Here is a 27553-nt window from a genome sequence, read left to right on the forward strand (position 1 = left end):
TTCTCCTAATAGAAGATGCTTAGTCTGAAAATTGACATTAGAATCTTCTTGTGGTAGTTTGTTCTAATAAGACAGAAAGTTCTAATAGATAGAAATCTTTCTATTGAGCTTACTATGGTAAACTCTGATTATTTTGAAAACTAACAAATTTTGAATTAACCAATGCAGAGAGGTCAAAATGGATAAGATCTTGTTGTGGAGTCTCCTGTTGACTTTTTCTGGAAGTCAAGCCTCAAGCCCCTTGGCTCAAAGAAATACCGAATTTGCAGTGGATCTTTATCAAGCTGTTTGTTTATCTCATAAGAACAACATCATAATTTCCCCTTTTGGAACAACTCTGGCCCTTGGAGTGGTACAACTGGGAGCAAAAGGAATAACACAACAGCAGATAAGACAAAGTTTAAAATTTCAAGAAACCTCAACTGGTGAGATTCTTACATATGATTATTTATACTGGATAAGATCTGGCCAAATTTATTTTTAAACTATCAGAGAAGCTCAGGGTCATAGAACTTTAATAAATATAAAAAGTTATGAAAAGTATGAAATTATAATAAAATGGAGATTTTTAAATGCAAATAATTGTCAATGTAAATAATTATAATTGTTTCTTAATGAAAATATTACCAAAATAATTTATTAAAAAATTAATTCTATACACATAAAAATTGTGACTATGTCTGTATATTTTATTCTAGCCTGTTTTAGCCAGTTTTAAGTGAGATTATGTTGTATGTGCACGTGTGTGTGTGTATGAGTAGATATACACCCATATATTTGTATACACATATTCTTCTACTAGCACTTACTGTGTCCTGATCATTTTTTCATATCATGCAACTGTTTCAGAATGTAGTTTTTAATTGCTGTGTCTTTTTGCCTCTGATGAAAACATTATTGCGTACTCACCTAACCCTTCTTCATTAGGTAATATCCAATACTTCTCTTATAAAAATGCTTCAGTGAGTACCCTCACCCAGAAATCTTTGTGTGAATCTCTTATTATTGTGTAAGCTTTTAAAGATTAGTTTTTAATTAGAATTTAACCTTTTCACTTAAGTGAGACCAAGAAAAAGCATCCATTTATATATTTTAAAAGCTTATTGAATAGTTTTTAAAGAAAATTTTAAAAAAGAAGCATTTATATAACCCATTGCACGTGAATAGTTGTTTTCTAGTGTCCCAAAGGCCTATCTGAGATACTGTGTTGATGCTTTAGTGCTGGTATCCCATTTCAGGGGGTAGTTTTCCATCTCCCTGGTTATCCTGCGCTTCCAATTTCCATTTTAGTTTAAAATGTTTATATCACTGTCAGATACTGTGTGCTAAACATCAGAGGTGACTTCCAGATTTTTGATTTGGACATTTAGTGACTGTAACTATAACCAATTGCAGTATGTTTGCCTTAGCACAGAGTAGTTATTTTTAGGAAATTGTTTTTCTGAATAAACTATTTACAAGGTTTTATTTGCTTCGTTTTAAATAAAGGCAATTTTATGTAGAAAAGACGTTGGTGATAGTGAAGTTAATTGCAAGAGTTTTCCTTTGTAGATAATGTAAAATAAAGCCACTGTGTTGCAGATCTAGTCTTCATTGTCTGTATTAATTTCAGCAAATCCCACTACAGAGTCCCGGAAACATTTATATCACATGATACTGCTTTGGAAAGTAATAGAACATTTATGAAGATATGTAAAGTTGATTCCACGATAAACTAGCAAAATTAGAGCCTCTGAAATTTAAATTACTTTAAATGAATCCATCTTATAGAGGAACATGGGAGTCTTAACAACTCTGGATTGTGAATATAATAATAATCATAGTAATAATAATGATGACATTATCAAACATATATATATATAGTGTACCAGTCACTGTTTTATGTGCTTATCTCGTTTAATCCTCACAATTACTCTGTGAGTCAGACATAACCCTACTATACGGATGAGGATACCAAGTCAGAGAAAGGTTGAATAACTTGCCCTGAACTAATTCTAAAAATGATTCCCTGAGGGTTATAGGTCACAAGAGCAATAATGAATATTTTAATATTTTCTTTGAAAGAGTATATATGGACAATTAAACATTAACCTTTTAACACACGTAACAAAATCTACCAAACTTGCTTTCTATTATACTTCGTTAAGGGAGGGAGAAAGAAGCACAGATGGAGGATAAGTACAAAAAAGAAAAGAAGACCAACCAGAAAGGGAGAAAATAGAAATATTAAACTCTGGAAAATAAAAAAAGGAAGGGAAAATTAAGAAATAAAGAAAAAGAAGACAGAGTTAAGGAAGGAAACAGAGAGAAAAAGTGCAGGAAGATGAAAAGAAAGAAAAGCAAAATGGTGTTAAGGGTAGAACAAAGGGTATGACAGATTAGAAGGTAGTGCCTAGCAGAGCCATATTGGAACCCAAGACGAAAAGAAAAATCAGTAACAATGAGCCTGTCTTTATTTAAAATTTTCATATTTCATTCATCATGGATTTCTTTGTGTTAATATTGATTTAAAAATATATTGCAGTAAAATATTATTTATCTTGATTACTGAATTTGTTGGCATCTCCTTAAATTTTATACCAAAATGAGTGTCTCATTGACCCATCTTGGTCCTGGCCCTGCCTTCAATTCCCTCTGATTGTCAAACGGTGCTATCTGTTCAGTCAGGCTATATTTTACTTTTCCAGCTACCAACCTGTTTCACATCTAAACTGCTTATTCTTCAGATGGGCATACAACTCCTAGCACCCTACCCCCACTGGAGCTCTCAGTATCCTCACTTATCCTTCTTTCCCCATTGCCAAAGCGTCAGCTCAGAATTTACCTTCTCCAGTTTACTGAGCATCTGATAATACTCCATTTTGCTTTGCCTCTAATGATGCTGCTTATTAATCGAAGACTAACTTAAAGGTGCTTCTTTATTCCAAGAGGGTTATAGAAAGAGAAGAGCATGAACTCCTGTCTCAGTTAAGCATACAAAATGACCTGTGATTGGGCACCTTTCAAGTTATCTTATCTCTCTGGATTTTATTTATTTATTTATTTAATTTTATTTTTTTTCTCTCTGGATTTTAGATTCCTCATTATAAAAAGAGGAGTTTGGATTAGATGATTTCTCTGGACCTTTCAGCTAAAATAATCTATAATCCTATGACTGCCTTTGTTTTCATCTTTGGATCTCTCACATTGTACACATGGTTGGTCTTCGGGCTTTTAATAGCAGGAGCAATAAACATGTACTAAATTTTAGAACATTTTTTTGGAGGTCTGGTACAACCAAACCAAAAGTCACATTCACTCCATGACTGGTAGGTTTTCCATGGCTCTATTTTAGGAAATAAACTTATTCTCATTGCTTACTAGGAGCCATGGATATGTATTCTTTTTGATCTGTGCTAAAAGAAACTATTAATCTGTAAATTAAATCAAATGTATAAGGCAGATAACTTTATATTCTCCAAACTTGTGCTACTGGTGACATTTTTTCATTGACTTCTGAGTCCAGTGATTTATCAAAGGGCAGCTGACTGTTTGTCAAACAGTCTTAGACCTTAAGTACATGACATAAATTTATTTGCTCTGACAAATGAGTTGGAACTATTTTTTTCTCCCCCTCTCCTTTTTTCCCCATTCCTTTAAAGATGTTCATAAATTACAAACTTCTGAAAATTGGTTTCAAATTCTGCCACTTTATTTCTGACCTTACTTAATTCTTTTGGAGAAGCTCTATGCCTTCCCCCAGAAAGTCTTCTTTGTAGGCTCTCAGCTGTTGAGATATTCTCTCAGCTTCCAATAGCAAGAAATGATTGCATCTGAAATCATTGTATAAACAAGTAAAATAGATTAACATTCTTCCTTATGTAAGGAATTCCAGGGTTGTAAAGAATTATTGATATTCTTCATATCCAATCATATGGAAGTAAGTTTTTGTAACTAAAATTGTTTATGTCTGTGTCTATATCGCCACAAAGGGAGAATCATGGAGTTTGAAGTATGATGCAATATACCTTCCAAGCCTGCTCTATGGTTATGTAGGTTGTATCTGCACAAGAGCACAAGGACAAAGAGCCAAGTGGGGACTGAAATGTAGTCTCCACTCAGCTGGACAAGGTATGGGCATGCAGCCTACCACCACCACTCAGTGAGGGCATGAGTTCTTATTTGCACAAAAATGCCCTGTGGACCACTAGCTCTCTGACAAAAGGTTTACACACACACTTACACACTTTATTTCCAGTAGACACCTCATAGCAAGTTCCTCTCAGTCTTTATTTTCCCTCTTTATTCAATGGACATCTCCCAATGATGAACCATTTGTGTTTTCTTCAATAGAGATTAATTGCATGCAATCAACTTTTAAGTTATGAAAGCGGTATTTTCAGTATTTAACTCAAAATAAACAAAGGCTCTGAAGGAACCTTGGATTTGAAATACAGTTCCCAGATTCAACAGTTGAGTTCCAGAATTAAGCCAGAAAGGAATGAAAAATATTGGTGCCCTCTGGTAATAAATAGGAAACCACTGAATAACGATCAGAGCTGAATTCTCTCACAGCACATACAACTTCCTGAAAACATGGTGGTCAGAATGACCCAGTGATAAATAAGTAATGGGCCAACAGTGATTAGTAGCTGACTCTGACAGATTCATTTGGCTAGTGGTTATATTTGGAATGGTTAAAGATTTTTATTGTTCACAAAGACAGCCAAAGTATATAGATTCATGAACCTGAAGAAATAGGTAATTTTGATTCTTATGCATCTCCAGAGATAATTATAGGGGTACCTCATAAATTTCAAAACTTGGACAGGCACAGTTACTCATAAGAGAGCAATTCTTTCTTAAGCTGAAATAAAAGTAGTAGTGAAAAGGATTGCTCATCACTGTCTTAGCCCCCATCAGCATTCATTAGTATTCCTCTTTCATAAATATTGCATGTTATGCAAAGAATGAGATTCTAAGGATACCTTTCCAACAACTAAGAATGAGCTAAATTTGATTATAAAGAGGGAGTTTTCCTTCAGCCTGTTTAAATGCATATTCTTGTTTTTGACAAACTTCAAATTTACATGGACATTTTTTTTTCCTGTAGGAGAGCTGATTTCTCTACAAAATGCATATTCCACAGGACATAAATGCTTAAAATATTTATACTAACTTATAAAGGATCGTTAGTTATACCTAAGGGTGCAAAAACTGGTGATATGAATCAGAGCGTTTAGAAGCAAAGCTGAGAAGTTGTTGTTCTTATGTTGTTCAATATGTCAGTATACATTATAATTATTTTTTAGGAGAAGAATTTTCTGTGCTGAAGTCATTTTTCTCTGCCATCTCAGAGAAAAAACAAGAATTTACATTTAATCTTGCCAATGCCCTCTACCTTCAAGAAGGATTCACTGTGAAAGAACAGTATCTCCATGACAACAAGGAATTTTTTCAGAGTGCCATAAAACTGGTGGATTTTCAGAATGCAAAAGCTTGTGCAGAGACAATAAGTACCTGGGTAGAAAGCAAAACAGATGGTAAAGTTTCCCATTTTCATAAAGTCATTATTTGCCATTGTATTCATGGTTTTTAATATCTTAAAGCAAAGAATGGTTGAATATTTTCCTATTAAATTATGGTTCAGAGGGATCAAATCTCCTATTTTGCTCTCCTGTTATTCAAATTAATACTAAATTGTAAAACAGAGAGAAATTGTAAGCTGCTTTGAAAGGTATACAGATTATTATTTTTTGTTTGAGAGAGACACCTATTTGTAGAATTCTTGATGGAAGAATTTTAATAATAATTTTTGTTTAAGTATAGGATTTTTAAGTATGGCAGCAGGAATAATATCTTTGGCCAGGTAAAACTTAGATCTGACCATCTCAGATGCCTTCTTTCCCACATATACTGTAAATAATTAACTCATGTTAGTTGGATGTGTTAATGTTTCATAATAAATATTGATAGTTCTGTCATAAAGTTGTAATCTAAACTTTAAGTGTAAGCTGGCAAAAATTCCAAAGGTGCTACTGAGTGATATAGTAGAACACAAGATGAAACTCATACAGATCTGAGTTCAAATTCTGACAGGTTCTAAACTATGCTCCATTTAAAATGAGGATACTATTAAAACATTTCAGGATTATTGGAAGGTTAAAAAAAATGTATGTGAAGTGAACAGCATATATCAGGTCCTCAATTAATAGTAGCTTGTTTCTTTGTTCATTCGTTCTGTTAAAAAAACTGTGATGTGTAAGACGCCACTGTATTTTTCATGGGGAGCCTCCTATGGGGAAGCATAAGTTGAAAATATGAGTTGGGTGCTGCGAGCAGTGTTCACAGGAAAGTCCTATTATTGGGATACACAATGATACACATCCCTAGACAGCTCCATGGCACCTGATCATGCTGTTGACTCACAGCTTGGAAATACTCATTGGACATAGAAATAGGAGACTTTTTATTTTTATTTATTTATTTATTTTTAAATTAATTAATTAATTAATTTTTGGCTGCGTTGGGTCTTCGTTGCTATGCGCGGGCTTCCCTTAGTTGCGGCGAGCGGGGGCTACTCTTCCTTGTGGTGTGTGGGCTTCTCATTGTGGTGGCTTCTCTTGTTGTGGGGGAACTGGCTCTAGGTGCTCAGGCTTCAGTAGTCATGGCATGCGGGCTCAGTAGTTGTGGCTGGTGGGCTCTAGAGCGCAGGCTCAGTAGTTGTGGCGCACGGGCTTAGTTGCTTCGCAGCATGTGGGATCTTCCTGGACCAGGGATCAAACCCTCATCCCCTGCATTGGCAGGCAGATTCTTAACCACTGCACCATCAGGGAAGTCCAGGAGACTGGTTTTTTAGAAGAGGAAAATCATACTAGCAACCTTATTCTTGTCTTCTCCCAATGGTCAGTGGCTGCAGCTGCATGAGTGGAGAATTTGAGTGAACCATTAACGTATTAATTCTGATTGACCTGCTGAAGAACCTTGAAATAAAGTTTAAAAATTACCGACAAATATGCAGGAAGAGATACTTAGGTTTTGTTCTTTCTGTCTGAAAAACAATTTACACAAATAATCTCACTAAAGAGAGGCTGTCCAAATTTGCCTAAGACAATCATGTACCTCCTGTTTCCTAGTGAAATCCTGTTTGTACCTGTTTCTAAGTGAAATATTTAATAAAGCTCCCCTTTGTTCTCAAAATTGCCAAGTTTAAATGATAAAGCACCCTGTTTTTAGTTGATTAGCAAAATAAATTTTTGTTTTAATTCTATTTAAAGCAGTTCCTTTGAATAACTATTGCATATTTCTTCCCACCTCTTCCTCTATTCCTTTCACAGGAAAAATTAAAGACATATTTTCAGGGGAGGAATTTGGCCCTCTGACTCGACTTGTTTTGGTGAACGCTATTTATTTCAAGGGGGATTGGAAACAGAAATTTAGAAAAGAAGACACAAGGCTGATGAATTTCACTCAGAAATATGGTGCAGCAGTCAAAATTCCGATGATGAAGACTCTTCTGAGAACAAAATATGGTAATATGAACAAAATCACACTCTAAAGCACTATTTTGGGAATTGCCAAGTACATTAATATTTTATTTTCTCTGTTCCAGGTTATTTTTCTGAGTCCTCCATGAACTACCAGGTTTTAGAATTACCTTACAAAGGTGATGAGTTTAGTTTAATTATCATACTTCCTGCAGAAGATGTGAACATAGAAGAAATGGAAAAGCTAATTACTGCTCATCAAATCCTGCAGTGGTTCTCTGAGATGCAAGAAGAGGAAGTGGAAATAAGCCTCCCTAGGTTGGTAATGTCATTTTATCATTCTTGTTCTTATGTTTTCACTTATAGAGGGACTTGAGTAGCCGGTTGAAAGATAACCAATGCTCTAAAAGGCTATTGACAAACATAAAAAGAAAAGAACCCATTTGGAATTGTTACTCTACTTTATGGTTACAAAGGCAGGTCTGAACATTGCCAGCATTGCTTTGCCATGACAAGGATGGAATTTAAGTACTCAATATTCTCTGAAAGAGACGAAGAAATGTAAGTCTTCAAAACAGAATGCTGGGATTAAAGGGGATTATTATTCTTTTTATTATACAAACGTATCTTTCTCTAACTTTTTTTTCCTGATTGGAATTTAAAATATTTTGTCTTCTATTGTGTTTAAGGAAAATATAATCCCCAAGACTCTTGCAATACTCTACAATTAAAAGATATGTGAAAGTGCCTTTGACAGATAGTGCTGTAAGAGTCATTAAAATATAAAATATAAATCCTAGGGTCATTTTTTATTATTGGGGTATATATATTTATATAAATATTTTAAAATTTTTAATTTTTACACAATTTAAAAAGTTACTTTCCATTTATAGCTATTATGAAATATTGGGGTCATTTCAGATAGTTAATACAAAATGGACATCACAAAGGTGTATCTCAGGAAGCCATAATTATAAACACTAATTTTTTGATATCTTGGTTCCTGGAGACAGGAGAAACTTCAGAGAGTAAGAGGTGCCCAAATAAATCACACTCTACCTGAACTTCTAAAAAGAGACAGATGTCTAATAGATTATTTTCTGTCCCTTCATTTCTAAACTTTTCTTGAAACACTCATCAAGGCCTTCCTGGCCCTCCACCTCTCCACCCTCTTGACTTTTCCTTACTTTCCCACTTAGCCGGGATCCAGCCAGTTATTTCAATTGTACTCTCACCAAACGTTTTCAATATTTCTGTCACCTTGTCTTTGTCCTTCTGTAGTTCTCTCCTCAACAAGGTACTCCTGCTTCCCAGCTACTGATTTTGTTAAGCAAAATTCTCCAAATCAGTCACTCTGGTCTCCCTGAGGCTGGAGCTTAGTAGTCTTTCTCTTCAGAGAACTTTCTCTTCTAACACCTCACCAAGACTACCTCTGCTCTCCAGGCACTGCTTCATGTTGATTCTCTTACTCTCAATGTATGTCTCAACTACCTGTTCCTTAAAGAAAACATATTAGCATGCAAACTCACCTCTCTACCCTTCACGTCAAAAATTGTGTACATTTTTGCTAAACTTCTCTTCCTCTGTCTTCCTTGATATCCTGGAGAAAGAGGTATCCTATGATTCCCTCACCCTGACTCTGGGCTCTGGATCCAAATATTTTTAATCATCCCCTTTTTCTTGAAAACCCTTCTTTCTTTAACCCCTATGGCATTACTTACTTCTATTTATTTTTCTCTCTTTCTGTGAAATTTTCCTCTCCCTGATTTATACCTTTTTTCCTTCTGTCCCCAGATAATATTTACCAGACTTTCATTTTCAGAAATTTCTTCTTCTTCTCTCTTCTATTTGTTCCTTACTATTCATGTCTCTAATATCGACTCTCTCTTTCCAATCTCTCTTCCAGTTCTCTACCATCTGTAAATCTATACTTGGATGTTATTCAGTCTTTCAAAGAGTATTTCTTTTAGCTCCTACTACGTGCCAAACACCAGGGATATAATGGTGTATGTGATAGATGGTTTACCTATTGATCATAGAAATAATCATTTTTGGAATTGGTTACTTCCAAATTTACTTCTCTCTCTCTTTTCCCTTTGGAAAGATTAATATTTGGGGTCACACACAAAAATACCCCTGAGTTTGAGAACTGTCTGTGCTATGTACTAGTAGTGGGGTCTTAGGAGAGTCACTTAATGTCCTGAGTTGTGGTTTTATTAGTACAAAATGGGGATAATGGTACCTATAACTAAGGTATCTTCATCTTCATTAGCCTAGATAACAAATGCCTAGATAATAATGTATAAGTTCCAAACTGAATTGACAATAGGAAATACAGGCTTTTTTCAGAATTCCCTTCTCCAACATTTTAGGAATCCCAACAGGAATGGTTCACAGTCCACAAATCTGCCTAGACTACTGTAGTCTGGACAGCTTTTCCAGACTGCTTGGCCCTGTTATCAGCCACTCCAAACTGTAGCCACACTTCTCATACAACTTCTCCCATAGTGTGGACACGGACTTTGCTTTTAATTTGCCCAGGAACAACTATGTGTTGAATTATGAGCTCTCCAAATTCGTATGTTGAAATGCTAACTCCCACTACCTCAGAATGTGGCCTTATTTGGAGATAGAGTCTTTGTAGAGGTAATCAAGTTAAAGAGAAGTCATTAGAGTGGCCCTAATCCAGTATGGATGGAGTCCTTATAAAAAGGAGGAATTTGGATACAAAGATACACAGGGAGGGAAGACGATGTGAAGAGACATAGGGAGAAGATGGCCATCTACAAGCCAAGGGGAGAGGCCTGGAACAGATCTTTCCCTCACAGCTCTCAGAGGGAACCAATGCTGCAGACACCTTGATTTTGGACTTCTAAACTCCGGAACTGTGAGACAATACATTTCTGTTATTTAAGCCATATAGTTTGTGGTAATTTGTTAAGGTAGCCCTTGGCAAGCTACTACAAGTAAGAGCAACTTCAATGTTTAACCAAACTTTACTGAAATCTAATAATAAAAAGGGCTTACAAGGTGAAAAGAAATTTAAAACCAGGTTTCAGGGATGAATATTCCTGGAATGTAGGTCATTTCTTGTACCAGGGAGTCTTCCCCTGTCCATTATTATCCTTAGCCTGCCATTGTCATGGTGCCAGGGCCCACTCACCCAAAAGGGGTGTCTTTCCCATCTCCATCCTACCCAGCATCCAGAGTCCTCCAACTTTTCCTAGCATAAAATGAAGGTAACGCAGATTTTCTTCCATCCCCTCTAAGGCCAGATTCCTAGTCGTAATAGGAATCTATAACAGTAGATTTCAACCCTTAGTGAAAACAGCGTCTTCATATGGGGTAGAACAGATTCCACTCTCATCATCTCAAAGTTTTCCATCTCCATCCCAGGGGTTCTATTTGCATTAAAAAAGCTCACTACGTTGCTTTTCCCAAACAAATGAAGAACTTGCCTTAAAAGGTGAAATCAAATCTTCAGTTATATGGAAGCAGAAACATTAGTTGGCAGTTGTACCACCTTTTCCAAACAAATTCCAGGCACCAAAGATTTTTTTTTTTATCACAGCATTGTTTATTTTGAAAAAATACAGAAATAATGTAAAAGTTCAACGGTAAACGAATTTTAAGAAAAGTGTGGTAGAATGTAACCTAGCCAATAACAATGATAGATATGGAGGCTGTGATAACGAGAAAAAATTATGGTATATTTTAATAGAAAGAAAACTGGATTAAAAAATTTTTACAATGATTACAGCTATGTAAAGAAACAAATCTACAGAAAGAAACAAAGGAAATTTACCAAAATGTTAACATTAGTTGTAATAGGGTTATGGCATTATGAACATTTTGTTTTTCCTTTTCTATATTTTCTATTTCTTTCTCCTCCCTGCTTGCCTGCCAAATAGAAAAGATAATACATGGGAATGAGTTAGGAACTTGCTTTTCTAGATAGCTGCTGAGGTGTAGAAAATGTAAACCTACTAAGGTACTGGGTTCACTTGACCAAATAATGCAATCTAAAGATTGCGCAAAGTCCTGGGGGGCCCCATTGCCATTTTCTGGGTGCAATTCTTCATCCGCAGACTCAGAACATGGCCTTGTCTGTGTGTGGTGGTGGTGAGGGGTGGGTCTGATGTCTACCTGATGTCTCTCTCCTGCACGATCCCATGTGATTTAGAGGTTTTGGCACTGGATTAGCCGATGCTATCCGACCTCAACATCCGAAAGGGAAGAGAGAAGTGCTTAGGATGTTTGAAATAATCCCAGGAAATCTAGTTCTAAGACCAGCTCATTTCTAGGCAGGGGGGTGGGACTGAATAAGAAGTCAGGATTCCCTTGGGAATTGGTGGTTGGTTAGCTCAGGGGCCTTTGTCTTTGGTGGGCTTTGTTCTTTTCTTTGACCGGTACCCCTGCTTAACCTCAGGGCGTTGTATGCAATGTAATTAGCAAGTTGGTGGATCCCACTGAGCAAAGCCATCTGCTCCTACAAGGAAGCATCTCTGGGAAGCTCTCTACTGACTGTGAGTGCTGTTTTGCACAATTATTGAGACACACTCAGAAGGGGTATGTACAGTGGTGAAGAACATGATCTTAGAGTCTGACAGTTCTGGATTTAAATCCTGAGTAGCTATTTAGCCTTGGGAAAGTTACTTAAATTTTCCCACCCTCAGCGTCCACATCTGCAAATCGATACTACTACTCTGTACCTCATAACGTCATTTAAAGGATTAAATGATATAATATATGTAAAAAACTTAGTATAGTTCCAAGCAGTCAGTAATGGTAGCTAATTACTATTATTAGCTGCTGTAACTGTAGCTATTTGTATTTCAAAATACTACTCTTTTATTTTATTTTATTTTTAAATGTTTTTTTATTGTGGTAAAAGTCACATAATATAAAACATACTATTTTAACCATATCTAACTGCACAGTTCAGCGGCTCGAAGTACATTCACATTGCTGTGCAACTCTCACCATCATCCATCTCCCAAATTTTTCACCTTCCTAAACTGAAACTCTGTCCCCTTTAAACACTAACTCCCCATTCTCCCTCCCCCACCCGCCCCCTGGCATCGACCAGTGTACTTTCTGACTCTGTGAATTTGACTATTCTAGGTACCTCGTATAAGTGGAATCAAACAGTGTTTGTCTGCACCTAATGTATATTTGAATGCATTTTTCACGTTAACTTAATATATGTCCTGCAAACAGATTGTACCTTTTTTTTTCCCCCTGTGCTATACAGTAGGCACTCACCAGCCAACTACTTCATGCATAGTAGTGTATATACGTCAATCCCAAACAGACAGCTTTGGATCTCTAAGTGTGTGAATGTGAACTGTGTGTGGGTGAGAGAAAGTGACCTCAGGGAAAATGAGGCTGGGTGTGAGAATAGATAAGTCATGACCAGCTGCAATGATGATTCTAAATGTTCTTTCACTTTAGCCTATCAAACACTGATACAAATTGGAGTCCAAGTTTACATTAAGCATTGTCCAGATATGTTTCCTATGTGACAGAAAGCATTTTTAATTCAGCCCTTGAGGCCAATGGAATATTTCACACACACACACACACACACACACACACACACAAGTGGCCAGAAACTACTATGTACTCACATAATAGTCCAAGTCCACCACTGTCAAGGATTGTGTTATATTTTTATCCTTGTGGGCAGCCCTAAGACTTGGTTGTTTCTAAGCCTGAACCTTCCAAAGATGACTCAAGTCCACTGTATCAAAAGTGGAATTCCAAACAATAAGGACAGGAACCTTGAGGGAAATCAGTTGAAGACATTTTGTCATTAAACAAGAGTCCTGGGTATAAAGGAGAAGAAAGGGACAACACCAATCCACAGTAGGGCCTGCAGACCAGGAGTGACTCCTTCTTCAAACAGAAATTCTGAATTGGGGCTTCCCTGGTGGCACAGTGGTAGAGAGTCCGCCTGCCGGTGCAGGGGACGCGGGTTCGTGCCCCGGTCCGGGAAGATCCCACATGTCGCGGAGCTACTGGGCCCGTGAGCCATGGCCGCTGAGCCTGCACGTCCAGAGCCTGTGCTCCGCAACGGGAGAGGCCACAACAGTGACAGGCCCGCGTACTGCCAAAAAAAAAAAAAGAAATTCGGAATTGTGTTTCTTCGTTTTCTGCAGCTTTAATCTGTGTGAGACCCTTTTAAGCACAATGGTAGCCTGTGGCAGTAAACTGCTACCTTTTAAGGAGGCAGGTAATGTTTACATATGCTACAAAATTAATTTCATGATTGGTTGGTCATTGTCTATCCAGTCCTTTTGCTACTCATTCTTTTACCTTTAGCTGTATTTTTTTTTGACAGTTTTAGAGGAGAGTCAAGGAAAAGAGGAAATGAACCACATCTAGAAAAAATATTAAGATCCACAAAATTTGGAAGAGGGACACAATTAACACTACACATATTGTATTGATCGAGATTACGATTTGGGATTATATTTAGATTAGAAGGCAGTGGAGGTTAGCACATTAGCTCTGACTGGGAAGGGACCTGCATACTTCACACCTGGCTATTCATGGCTCCAATAATTATGGCTAATTAGAAATCGGCCATAGATTATACTTTTATTAAATGGTTGAATGGGTTTCTATCACTGTAGGTTTCATTGGACTATGTTATGAGAAAGACTGTTACTTAAATGACTCTCTGGTATGATTAGACCTTATTAGAGGTTGTAATAAGTCTTGCAGTATTCTTGTCATTATCCCAAAATCATTGCACTATTATACTAAAAATAGCCAAATTATGGGTGGACTAGAGCATTGTTCCTCAACCTTTTAGAAGCCCATACTCCATTCAGTATAAAAAAAGTGTGGTAATGAAAATAGAAAAAAAGAACAACCCCAAAGCCTCAAAGCCATCATGCTGCATATTATCTTTCTTAGCAGGAAGTTAAAAGGAAGAAGTTGAAAATGATTGGCATAAAACAAGTTATTTTCATTATCAGTAGGTTTTAATGTGCATGTTGAGTTGTGCCCATCTCCAGTTAGCTAGGGTTCTGAATGAATAAACATCTTCCAAAAGGGCATAATATTTTACCAAGAAATAATTTAGGGCCAGTAAATTTTTGCCACAGCATGTTCCTTGTTTGGAAGAACTATAATTAAGAAGCTTGTTCAGTATTTGGCAATTAAAACAATGATCTAATTAGACTGATTGCACAAGCTAATCTCTAGCCCCAGATGTGGGCCTACCTGTTAGCTAAGCAAGGATCCTGTGCTTGGGCAATCGTGTCTGCATCCAAACCAGAGAGCACGGGGGCAAAGACCCAGCTAGGGCACAGACACAGCTCCTTGGGCAGGAGCTGTCCTGGGATTTCCCTGAGACAGGAAATATACGTAGCCCCCTGTTGGAGGACTTTAGACTCTTTTCTTTCAGAAACAAATTCTCCAACCTGGTTGTAAAATGTAAATGGTTCTTTTAGCATCTCTAAAGCCAGTAAGTACTAGCTTCTTTCCGCCCCCCCGCCCCCCTTTTTATTGAAATGGGAAAGTGAGGGTCACTGATTGCTGTTGACTTGGAATCATAGAAGATCAGTACCTGAGAGAATCTTTGAGATTCTTTGGTGAAGCTCCCTCTTCAGGCAAATGGAGGCTTGGAGACTTGCGTAGAATCTGGAGTCCTAACTTAGGGCCCTGAATTAGAAGTGTTGGCCAGCTTTTTTTTTTTTCCTATAATTTTTACTTTATTGGAAAGGAATTTAGTTCCCTTTCAATCTTTTACCTGTAAAATACAGGGCTTTGGGGGAAGATGTTAGGTGTGTCTGTAAACTGAAGGAAGTCACATCAACTGTGACAATGGATGGGAAGGCTCATAGGTTTCTAATGCCCCCTCTCTGTACCTCAGTAGCCAACAATCTTCTCTGAGGACCGTTGGCTTCTGTTTCCGGCTCATAGTCTTGGATGCCTGCCAGGAACCATCTTTGATGCTGTGAAAAATCTGAGTGTGTATAGTTGCTGGAGGGAAGCTTTACATTTCTAGCGAAGAAGCAAATAATTGAAAACTTAGCTAGAATTCACCCTGTTTTGTTAGGTGTTACTTCAAAAAATAGAGTATTTGCTTCTCCCTTCCCAGCCAACCATTTATCTGGGAAACAAGTTATTAGCAACTCAGAACTGCTCAGTGGAGCTGGGGAAAAATGGTGTGAAAAGTGAGGAAACGTAACTGGGATAATGAAAACAAAATATTTCACAATAAAATCTCTTCCAAGTCATCCATTTTATAAAAATCATTTTGGTAGAAAATGTGTACAGTGTTTCAAAAATTTTCCTCTTCATTTTTTATAACAGATTTAAAGTAGAGCAAAAATTAGACTTCAAAGAAGCTTTGTATTCATTGAATATAACTGAGATATTTAGTGCTGGCTGTGACCTTTCTGGAATAACAGGTAATATGGAAAATTATTCTTATATTATCATGTAAATATGTTTTCTTAGTAATGATGTTAACTGACTGATCTTAAAACTGAGAGAGCATTTGGCCCCAGAAGATACATACACAGAGAATAAACGTCATAGTCATGTCAAGCTGTCTGTAAACAAGCACTCTATTTTGCACTTAAGTAGTTTTGCTTAATGAAAGTCAGACAGCATTATAGAATGTTAGATAACTTCTAACCACGCTTACAGTAAGACTGTGTAGGAAAAGTATTATATGGACTTTTATTCCAGCCCTGTTTGGATTTCCTTATCTGAATAATGGGAATTACAACTTTGAGGCTCTCATCTAAGCAGAGCTAATAAAACTTTTATAAACCAATTAGCAAATGTTAATTCGGTAATATTAGAGGCCATGAAATAGGCATCCACAAGCTGCTGGATGATGAACACAATCTAGAAATTGTAATGCTGCAGTTTGTAGATTTAGCTTGAGACTGACAACATATCTGAGGAGATGGAGCTTTTATGCTAACTGGCATCTGGGAAATTGTGTACAGTTAAGACACTTACTTACACAACAAAGCCCAAGACAGTCTTTAATTTTTCTCATCCTGGCAGTACCCACTAGTTCAAAAATAACTAAAGAGAAAAAAAATGGATGAAGAGGGCCAATTTGTCCTAAGTTATCTACCCTTTTTTAAATTCAGTCTTCTGTTTTATATATTAAAAAAAAACCCACAACAGTCCTAATGATACAGGCTTGTCTGTCTGATGGGGTTGGATATCATAACCCAGCATTATTGTGTATTCCTATATAAAATTTGGGCTTTGGAGAAGTATTCATTAATTTATGCACTCATCAATTATGTGAGTAAATGAATAGAATGAATGAATTTTCCTGGCAGAGGAAGTGGGTGGGGTACACAGGTGACATAGCTGTTCATTATCACCTTCACGCATGGTTTAGCTGCTGTTCTCACACTGCCAGATAGATCTGACTTCTCTGACAATTTCATCAGCATCAGGAATGAGACAGTCAAAATTAAATACTGCAACAGGATGCTATCTAAGTGTGTCCTGGAATGCAGACACCTCACCAACTTGAAATAAACCAAGCCATTTTTTAAACACCTCTTCCTCTTAGATTTCTTTCTGGCCTTCGGAAGCTCACTTGCTATATCTCAGGCTTTCAAACAGCCACTCACTCTGCAAATTCCCAGAAATTTGTGACTTCTATAAAATCTCCTTTTACAAGAAGATTTATCAAGAAAATACCTCCAAAATGCTTTATAAAAGAATTTGTGCAAGAGAATAACCCTGAACAGAAAAGAATAAATGTCCAACATATTTTGCTCTGAGTTGCCTATTTGAGTTGTTTTAACTACTTTGATTCTTTGGTTCTGTCTTATTGCCTGAAATAGAACAACCACAGTCAAGACTGGCACTATTTCTGGTCTTCAGGAGAATAGTGAATTAATTCCCTGCCATCCCTACTTACCATTTGTAAGTAGACAATAAACATTTGCTAAAGGCTACTGTGAACCAGTCCAATGCTAGTGCTCTGTGATAGTTACACAAAAGAGACACTATCTTATACTCACGTCATTCACAAGTTTTGAATGAAATGTTTTCAAAAGAGTTATTTTGGAAACTTTATGATGAATATTTGACTTCTAACCGTTATTACTTCTTGTGTCACCTTTGGTAAAATATTTAACCTTTCTGAACTTCAACTTTCTAACCTATTAAATGAGATAATATCTCATAGTGGTGGAAAAAAAATATATGTAAATCACCTTGTTCAACATCTATTATATAGTGGACACTCAGTAAATGTTAAATACAAAAAAAAAGTGAGTAAATGGCACATTAATATTTACTGGCACATCTTCTAGCAAAGCTATTGAAAGTTTCTTGCCCTCTTAACTTGACAAAGACATACTTGGAATTTTCATAGGAAATTAAGGGAAAGAATTATTGCAAAGATGTAGAAACCAGTGAGTTTATGAAGTTCAGATCCCTTGTTCTAATCTATCATCTCCCAAGTCCTGTTCTTTTTCCAAGACCGGGCCCCCTCTTTGTAAGATGGAATACAGAAGACCAAATTGCTCAGTCTAATGGCCAGGGAGTCACTTGGTCTGGTGCCAGTGCTAAACCGCATGCGTGAAATTCTCCACTCCACCGCAGCCTGCTTTTCGGTCTTCATTCTTTGCATGAGCCCCTTGGTCATCTACTCTGTGCTCTATATGTGAATCCCATCATATTCCAGGCAGTTGTGGGAAAAGAACATGCTTATTTGCATGACCTTAAAAAGCCACACTCCTGCATTTTAGTTAACCCACACTAATGATGTGGATGCCCCCTTTTCTCCATCTTACATGTTTCTATCACTAGACATAGCCTTATCCATTGATTTATTTATTTGGTAAGTGTTTATTGAAAGCCAACTATGTGCCAGGCAGTTTTCTAGAGTTGAATAAAATCTACACATTCCCTCTTCTAATGAAGTTTACATCTGTTAGGGCAGATGGACAATTAACAAGTAATTAATTAATTAAATGGTGAGGTGATAGATGCTATGGATTAACTAAAATAGAGTCATGGGATAAAGAGATTTAGATCAGATAAGAGCAGAATTAGACATGGTGAGAAGGGACAATTGCTTTGAGGAAGTGTCATTTTGCTGAGACCTAAGTTACAAGGGAGCCAATCAGGGAAAGTTCTGGGAAAAGGGATTTTAAGCAGACGGAGAGGTGGGGCTAAAGTCTTGATGCTTGACCTTGTAGCTGGAGCTACTGGACCCGGAGAGGAGGGTAGTAGATGAGGATGAGAGGTAATCAGGGGCCCAGACAGAGTCATTACAAGCAGTTTGGACTTATTTTTAGGAAGCCAATTTTTATGCAAATAACCCTTTGATGACATCTATCTTGCCTGAGGGGATTTACTTTTCTGTAAGCTGTCAGAGCTGGTTCCCCTTGACTAAATTATTTCTTCATGAATCCTTCTAAATTCGGTCGTCTTGGTGGAGTCCACCTGCATCACATCAACTTTCTCTCTCATGAGGGACAAAGCTCCTTTCTCTTCAAGTTTCAAGGCTCGCCTTCCTTTCCTCACCCTTTCGCCACCACTGAACTCACGATCACCTTTCCATTGTCTCTCTGAGGAACACTGTCAGATCTATCTGGTCTGGACACAGGGGGGTGGCAGGTGGCTTCTGAACTCATGGTTTCACTCCCCCTTCTCAAGGAGACTCTTCACAGGTCACTATACCAGAAACGCTTCACACATACATCAGTTCCACCAAGGGGAGGAGAGGGGCCTTCTCTCTCAGCTTGTTTCCACTGCAGAACAAAACATTATTAAGACGCTATGTTACACTAGAAATTTGACAGGTTTTAAAGCATAGCTCTGAAGCTATTTTGTAACAGATGACACAAAAGCTCTTTAGACTTCTATCGCCTCATCAGTCTTGAAGGAAAGTAAATTTTGTTCTAAACTCAGATCAAAACCCAATATGGAATTTAAAAGGCAAGTTGGCTTTGAGGTCGAAGACATAGGGTGGGATTAATTCAAATCTGTAAAGCCTTTTTCATCTTGCCTGTAGACCATGACTAAGGCAGGCAAAACCCTTTGTCCATTCAAATATTTCACTTAGTGGGGTACCTGATTTGAGGCTTATCGCCTTCTATCTTTATCTTTTATATCTGAGCTAAACTTGGTCTCTCCATATCTTCTCTACATCGTCTCTGCAAGAGCTAAACCTAAACCACATTTATCTCTAGCAAATTAACTAACTTGGAAGGAGTTTGGAATTTTTTCCTTTTCTTCGTTCATTTGAAAATGTAATTCACCTGGGATCCAATAAGTAATAGCCCTGAGTTTTAACCCTTCAATGCACTTTCATATTTTCCTACAGATTCCTCTGAGGTGTATGTTTCCCAAGTCATGCAACAAGTTTTCTTTGAGATAAACGAAGATGGCAGTGAAGCTGCAACATCAACCGGTAGGACAAATGATGTCACAGCAAGCCATGAGGAAGGACTGGAGGAAATGAGCGTGAGGATGCTGCCACTTTGTGGTCCTCTGATCTCCTTTTCTCCTCCTGCTGTCCAGTACACTGAAGGAAGGGAAAAATGGCTATAGAAGCTATTTATGCATCTGTGCGGCTGGAGCTTAAGGCAAAAGAAAAGGGAAGGGACTTGATTACGAGTTGAGGCTCATCTACTGATATCTACTTATTTGTCAATTGGATTACCTGCCCATTAGCAGATAGGACCCGTGGAGAAAACTGTAGGCTCAAACCTGAAATCATGATTGTTCAGGAATGTTCACTCGTAAGAAATTGTACTAATTTCATTCTTCCTTTGCACTCTTAGTCCCTACTTTTCTAATGTGACTTTTGTTATCTCTATGGCAATGGCTCTCGAACTTAGCTGCACATTAGAGTCAGCTGAAAAGCTTTTAAAAATTCTGTGCCCAGACCGCGCCCCAAAATAATTAGATCGGTATCTCTGCGGATGAGATTCAGCCTTCAGTATTTTCTTACCTTTCCCTAAGTGATAACAATGTGAATCCCAGGTTGAGAAACACTGCTCTCCAGTGACTTGGAGCCTATCCTTGCAACTGCGAGTGTAATGCATAGACCAGCAGCATCAGTGCCCCTTGGGAACTAGTTAGAAATGCAGAACCTCAGGCTCAACTCCAGACCTACTAATCCAGCATCAGCATTTTCCGAGGTCTCTTGGTGACTTGTGTGCATATTACAGCTTGAGAACCACTTCTATGATATACTTCCTTGAACAAATGATATATTTCCTTGAACATTTTGAATAGTATCTGTGCTGCGTAAAAGTAATACTCAAAAAATAATTGGAGAAAAGCCTTAAATTCAATTAGAAATGGAAGGGCAACTTTAATGAATTCCTCATAAGTCTATTTTAATTCTTCAGACCACGACTTTAACCTGTATGTAAAAGATATGCATCCTTTAAATAGTCATATTGATAAATTTATATCCACATTATTAATTTCTTGATTAATTTATAATGCTGTGTAATGGCGATGGATTTTGACATCTGGGTGGGGCACACTGGACTCCCACTACTGTTTTGTCATCTCCTGAAGGACTTTGCATTACTGTGCTCAAGGAACTTAGATTGGAGGGGATGAGCTATTACAATCCTTGGAGAAATCAAAGGTGGCTTTGGGATGAAGTTGCTAGTTCACGTAGACAAATTTTCCACTTGCTTTTACACAGAATTGGAAGAGTCCTTATAGATCATTGTCTGAACCTCTCATTATGTCAGTGAAGAAACAGGCACACGTGTGACGTGGTCTGCCTAAGGTCATGCTAATAATAGACAGTAGGGTTTGGACTGAAATCAGGTTCCCTGACTTCAAGTTCAGAACTCTTTCTGCTATCACCTGATGCCTCTTGTTTTAAGTGTAGAGCTCTCTAAGAGGATGTAACAATCATCAAGGGATCAGCAGTGACCCTGATGTATCACACTTAAATAGTTAGTGTGAGTATTTTGACTTTCAGGCATCTACTCAATGGATGCTCAGGAACAAAAGAACTCAAGTATTCACCCAAATGAGAATGGGTGTGATCCTGACTATGCTTTTCTGTATTATCTCATTAATTCAGACATGAGTCTATATTCACTGGTAATTTGGTTACCATAGCCCTGATATTTCAGGTAGAAGGATGCCATGCGTTTAATATTACTAAGGTTATTTTGGATTGTGAAGGGGATCAGAATACGCCACCCCCAAATATGCCATTTTTGCAGAAGAGTTATTTTGAGCTGAAGGCAGTTGAGAAATAGCAGATACAAAAAGAGCTCTCTACCCTCCTCCTACATGTCTAAAATCAGGGCATAGATTTCCCTTGTGGAGGTGTCTCCCTTCTTGTCTTCCATGCCAAGAGAAGGAACCTTTGGCATAGGAGATGAAAGTGGGCACTGATATGAGTCTGCATAAGAAACCCTTACTAAATAATCCTTATATACCATTAATTTTCCCCATACATTTACCTTCCCACAATTTACCACCCCTAGGCACTCAAACCCCTTTTCCTTTGTGTAGTCACTTCTCCACAATTTACCACTTTTTGTTAAAATGATATAACCCCTTCTTTGGGTATTCACTTCTTTTCTGTGAAGCTCCTGTGTGGAGACAAAATAAAACCATTGATTTTGTTAATCTGTCTTTTGTCAGTTTAATTTGCACACCCCAGTTACAAACAAAAAGTGTAGAGGAATAGTTTTTTCCTTCTCTACATTTGTTTTTCAATTCTGATCACGTGTTGCATTTTAAAAATGATTTTCATAGGTCTGAAAAAAATATACAAAATTACTACATTACTGGTAAATAAAACATCTGAATTGAGTGCAGAAATACTTAATCTAGAAAGAAAAACAATCCAGCCATTTAAATTTATCCACTCTGAAATATTGATAAATGCCACAATGGAGAAGCATGATACAAATTATTATAGTAAATAATTGTCAAGGCAGCAAACTTCTAATATCATAATAAAAATCTCATACACATTCACAGCACAAATCCTAAAAGTTCTGAGCTCACAGAATAATTTTGGAAAAGTTAAAAAAAATAAATTTGAAGTCAGATGTGATTACTACAAGCCTGGAGAATAGAAATAAAGTACAAACATACCTGGATAGGAATTAGGAGTTGAAAAATTATGAGATAAATCATATAACACAAATAAAAAGTGAGCAGAAAGTTACTGCTTAACAGATGAAATTTTCAACTGCTTTCACTAAACTGAAACAAGTTTTGGTTTTCTTCTTCATTGAGCATAAATGTGAAGTTAGAATTATTCAGTGAGTAATCCAATATTTATTCTTCTGATCTTTGATTTTTACATTTATTCCAAATTTCTTTGTATTTAGAAAATGGTTTTTTTCCCACATGTTAATTTCTCAAACAAAATGACCTTTTCTGTCTACAAAAAATAGTATGGATATTATGGATATATTTTCTTTACTGATCTTTTAATGTGCACATCTAAATAACTGTTGTCTCTATTTCATAGGCATACACGTCCCTGCGATCATGAGTCTGCCTCGAAACCAGTTTATAGCAAACCATCCGTTTCTGTTTATTATGAAGAATAACCCAACAGGTACCTTTTTGAGAATTCCCTGGAGGAACTGCTTAAGTTAAATAGACTTAGTTCTAGATGCTAATCTCAGTCTATACATCTGAGATCATTTGTTATTTCAATTTATTGAATTTATTTTAATTTTTTTCAAAATGTTTTTAGTGTCTGTTTCTTGAGTGCTTGCTTTGTACCAGGCATTGTGTGTTAAGAGATGACAGTGACCTAAAATAGAGCAATAGTAGTAATAGCTGCCGAGATAGTTACTATACGTGCTAGTGATTTTAAATACCAATCTCCACAGCTAACACCATTCCAATAAGTTAGGTATTTGATGAATAGAGACATAGATGCTCAGAGAGAGGTTGTGTAGTTTGTCTAAGGTCATACAACTGAAAAGTGGCGTAGTGAGAATAAGACATTTTTGTTTCAGAAGTCAACTTTTCTTTCAATGATGCCACAATGGGAGTGGAAGTTGGAAGTTGCACAGCTGTGAAAGGTTTCCTAGGTAGATTCCAAGAGAATAAGTGACTAGCTATAGGCTCTGAGTGGGATGGAGGAGTCAAATATTATTCCAAATCTCCAATTTGGGCAAGTGTGAAAGATAATGAACAAAAGGTAGGGGCACAAAAGGTAGGGGTAGTAGTCGATTGGACTGGCGTTAGACACAATGGCAACGTTAATGTAGATTGTCTGAGTAGATGTTTTGCAATTTCTCTTATGAGAAAGAGAGGCCAGAAATGTGGATACAGTGAGGAAACTTTCTTTAAGTGTATATTTAGGACTTCTCAGGAGTCATAACCCCATGTGAGGACTCTAAACCAGGGGAAAAGAGATTATATCTTATTCATTTCTTTATCCAGCCCAGTATTTGGCAAAGTGCCTTGCACTTAATATCAGTGCTCCTAGAGATTGAAGGTTTGGACTTGGGGTTCAAGTCCCAGCTTAATGAACTAATAGTTGTAAGACAAGTCACATACTTTCTAAACCTTATTTTCCCCACCTCCTATCTGAACATAATATTAGTACTTATCTCACAGAGTTAAATAAAAGAATATATGAAACCTGTGACACTGCCTGGCACATAGTGTTCATTGTGAATACATCAATAAATGTAAATAAGTGAACGACTGAATAAATGAAGGAAGAAAAATGGAAATTTTCTCTATATAAATTGTTTTACGTGGAGAAGAGACAGAGTTAATTTCAGAATCTGAATCTGTTAGATTAACTAGCAATACTGATATTATTGGTTCCCTAAGGGATATATCAGTCACTTTTTTTAAGTTCCATGAAACTAATGCTGAACGACCTTTCTGAAAGTTGTATCTTGGAAACAATGGGACAGTTTCAGATTTGCTGAGATTGTATTAACACAACTTCAATTCTAGTAGTGGATGTCAGTGTTAAGAGATATTCTGAGTATGTCATTTGATCTATACATCTTTAACCTTAGGGTAACTAACTTCTTGCCATCAGTGTGTAACTATTGAGTATGGAGAACAGAAAGAAATGAAGCTCATTGGGCATCAATGCACTAGGAAATAATGGTGTTTAGCATAATGATGTTTTACTCTTTATTTTTCAAGTTGATGACTATGGACATGTAATAGCTATCAGTTAAACAGCAGTGAAAATTCGAAACCCAAAATAATTTACTTATTTATTTATTTATGATAATAATTAACTATCAGGCCCTTAATGCCTATTTCCACTGTTTTATGATCTCTATTGTAATGAGACTTTCTAAACTAGGGTTACTCCCTGAAAGTATTGTTTAAAATGAATGGCCACTCATTTATTGGAGGCTGTAAATTGTTGCCATATAAAATGTAGAATGGGTTATTACCTTAAGACAATACACATTCAGTGATTTATTTATTTTTCCTCTCACAAATGAACTGAAGAAATCATTGGGATTAACGAAGCTGGTGATTTAGCATGGTGTAGTAAACTACTAAATGGCTTAATGATTTATATAAAATATATTCATTTGACAATTTCTGGAGTATGAGGGTGAATAAGTTTAGATTTAGTACAACCAATTTTTACCTAAATTTTAAATTTTGTTTAGGTCAAACAATCCTCTTATGCAAAATCCATACATTACTTGTATTTTCCTATCAGTATTTGACTTCCTATCATATATATTTCAGTATATTCATCCAAACCTCTTACCAAGCCAAACTTCTAGGGAAATGAAGAACAATTTTTCTTCTTTTAGGCTGAGGGTATAGGCCAGCGTTAGAGACTTTCAGAAGAAAATTTTCAAAGATGCTACATGAAATGTGCCATTTCTCAGAAAGTAGTGAATCATGGTTTTGAAACTGACAGTACTCCATACATAATAAAAAAATGTTGTGTTTATAACTTTTTCAGGTCGTGGGTTGAAGGGAGAAGCAGACTGCAGGGTATTCACTAAGAAATCTTTTTCTCTAGGTCATTAGCTTTGGTTATGTTATTGTATTTTTACATTATGAAGTAAAAACTGCTTCCATCGGATGGAGATGTTTTATAACTATATTGATTAAATATGAGGGACACTTTTTAAGAAGTGGGCATGAAAAGAAATGTGGAAACAACAATGATTTCTGCTTCAGCCTGCCTGTGAGTCCACTGTGACTATGTCAAGGAAGATTTCACTAATCTGTCCAATTTAGTACTGAGTAGATTGGTGATTGCATGAAGACTCTACTCAAAATGTGGTTCTCTTGGTCAAAAAAACAGATTAAAAAGGCTGGGACAAATGGCTTTTATGTAATGTCCTACACTTCTCAGTGTTTAAAACTTTAAACTATTATCTTCAATTTATGAGGTTAGTTGCTATGAAAGTTACTTGAAAAATTCCCCAAGCAAGCAATTCTGATAAGCACTTTAATGCCATAGAATTATAAAGACACAAGAGTTACTATTGATTCCTATTGTGGCTAAATGTAGTATACAACCTGAGGAAGTTATTTATGTATCTCTATCTATCTGAAAAATAGAGTATTTGTTTTCTTGTGTTTTGGGAATTATTCTGAGAATTTTGAGGCAAAGTATTATTAATTATAATCATAAAAAGAAAAAATCTGCTAGAGATTATGTCTATTTCCATGTTATTGACTCTTCTAAGACTGTGTCTGTCTTTGGACTGAACAGTAAGGAGTTAATGAAAAAGTGTTCTTCCTTTTTATTTCATTTCTGCCATTGTTATTTCAAATACATGTAAGCTTTAAAATGTAAAATTTTATTTTATCACTTTTGAAATAAACCTTTATTACATATGACTTTAAGGGACATAACTCAAGGCAACGCTTGACATAGAGCCACTTCCCTTACCCTAGTTGAAAAGAAAGGTGAATGCATTTTAACATACTTATTTCTGTTTTGTCCTCTAGTTCTTAGTTCCTTTTCACTTGCACACACAGAATGGCTGGAAATAGATGTTTACGTGTTTACATTTATGCTTTATACTATATCACCGGTGAGGATTTGAAAGCACTAGAGATGTGAAAATATTGTCTTTAGCAGTAAGCTTTGATTCAGAGCTGAAGGAAGAGATGTGAGAAGCTGCACTTTTAACCCCAGTGGTTTATATTACATGCATAAAGAGATGACTGCTAATACCTTAAATTTAAAATGCGTCCATGCTCATGACCATTTTATTATTCTAAGTTTGCCTGACTGAGTCTCTATATTTAGAAGAACACCTCTCTGTCACTTTATTTTTGCTTTCCTTTATGAAAAACAGGACTAATGCATTTTCCATGACAAGCTGTTGTGGGTGTTAATTTACTTCATAAATTATCAGAAAATGATTAATAATGATATAATTATCTATTTTAGACAAAGGAGTGGGTTTTGCTATTAGACATTGCTTATTTACCATATAGAGAAAAAAAGACAATGATTTGTTAAAATATTAAGAAATATTATTGTCATTTTTTTCTCCAGAAATTCCGAAAGTTTTTTTTCTTTTCCTAGATTCAATTTTGTTTATGGGAAGGGTGACAAATCCTGACACCCAGAAGATGAAGGCAAGAGATTTGGATTCACTGTGAATGAAAATCACAGCCTCAGAATATGGAAAATCGTTGATTGTCAAAACCTCATCAAATATTTTCTATATATCTTTTTCTGTTTTAAACTGTGCCTTTATTAATCTGTATTCATAAATAAATGAAATTATGCATTAAATGTTTTTGTTCTTTCTGTATTTTTATAGAGTATATATGAATCAAAAGTAGTGAACTTACATAAGATATTAATATTGATATGGTAGAACAATCCATCTAAGATAGCTTAGATATCAGATTCCTGTCTTAGATATCAAAGTCTGTATTCTTTTTTTTTTTTGCGGTTGTGGCTTCTCCCATTGAGGAGCACAGGCTCCGGACGCGCAGGCTCAGCAGCCATGGCTCACGGGCCCAGCCGCTCCGCGGCATGTGGGATCTTCCCGGACCGGGGCACGAACCCATGTCCCCTGCATCGGCAGGCGGACTCTCAGCCACTGCGCCACCAGGGAAGCCCTGTCAGAGCATTTTTTCCTCCTGCCATTCCT

General features: G+C 36.6%; 1 protein-coding gene across 1 annotated transcript; it reads left to right on the plus strand.

Moving 5' to 3' along the window:
• Positions 1 to 160: 160 nt before the first annotated feature.
• SERPINI2 (serpin family I member 2) lies at positions 161 to 27355 on the plus strand. The gene is made up of 8 exons (XM_022573021.2): positions 161 to 425; positions 5292 to 5522; positions 7317 to 7511; positions 7592 to 7784; positions 15795 to 15892; positions 19801 to 19887; positions 22945 to 23034; positions 26977 to 27355. Exons 1-8 carry the CDS (start codon positions 179 to 181, stop codon positions 27051 to 27053), a joined length of 1218 nt encoding a protein of 405 aa, XP_022428729.2. The 5' UTR covers positions 161 to 178; the 3' UTR covers positions 27054 to 27355.
• Positions 27356 to 27553: the final 198 nt, after the last annotated feature.

The sequence above is a fragment of the Delphinapterus leucas genome, chromosome 4 (assembly GCF_059928025.1).
Source record: "Delphinapterus leucas isolate spDelLeu-1000000601 "Yukka" chromosome 4, BTC_Dleu_Yukka2, whole genome shotgun sequence".
Taxonomy (NCBI): domain Eukaryota; kingdom Metazoa; phylum Chordata; class Mammalia; order Artiodactyla; family Monodontidae; genus Delphinapterus; species Delphinapterus leucas.

Bases quoted from the DNA above. Each gene is read 5' to 3' on its own strand.
- SERPINI2 (XM_022573021.2), top strand. From the start codon at position 179: ATGGATAAGATCTTGTTGTGGAGTCTCCTGTTGACTTTTTCTGGAAGT. The intron at 7,512-7,591 runs GTAATATGAACA...TCTCTGTTCCAG, and splicing joins TCTTCTGAGAACAAAATATG to GTTATTTTTCTGAGTCCTCC. The intron at 23,035-26,976 runs GTACCTTTTTGA...TTCTTTTCCTAG, and splicing joins TATGAAGAATAACCCAACAG to ATTCAATTTTGTTTATGGGA.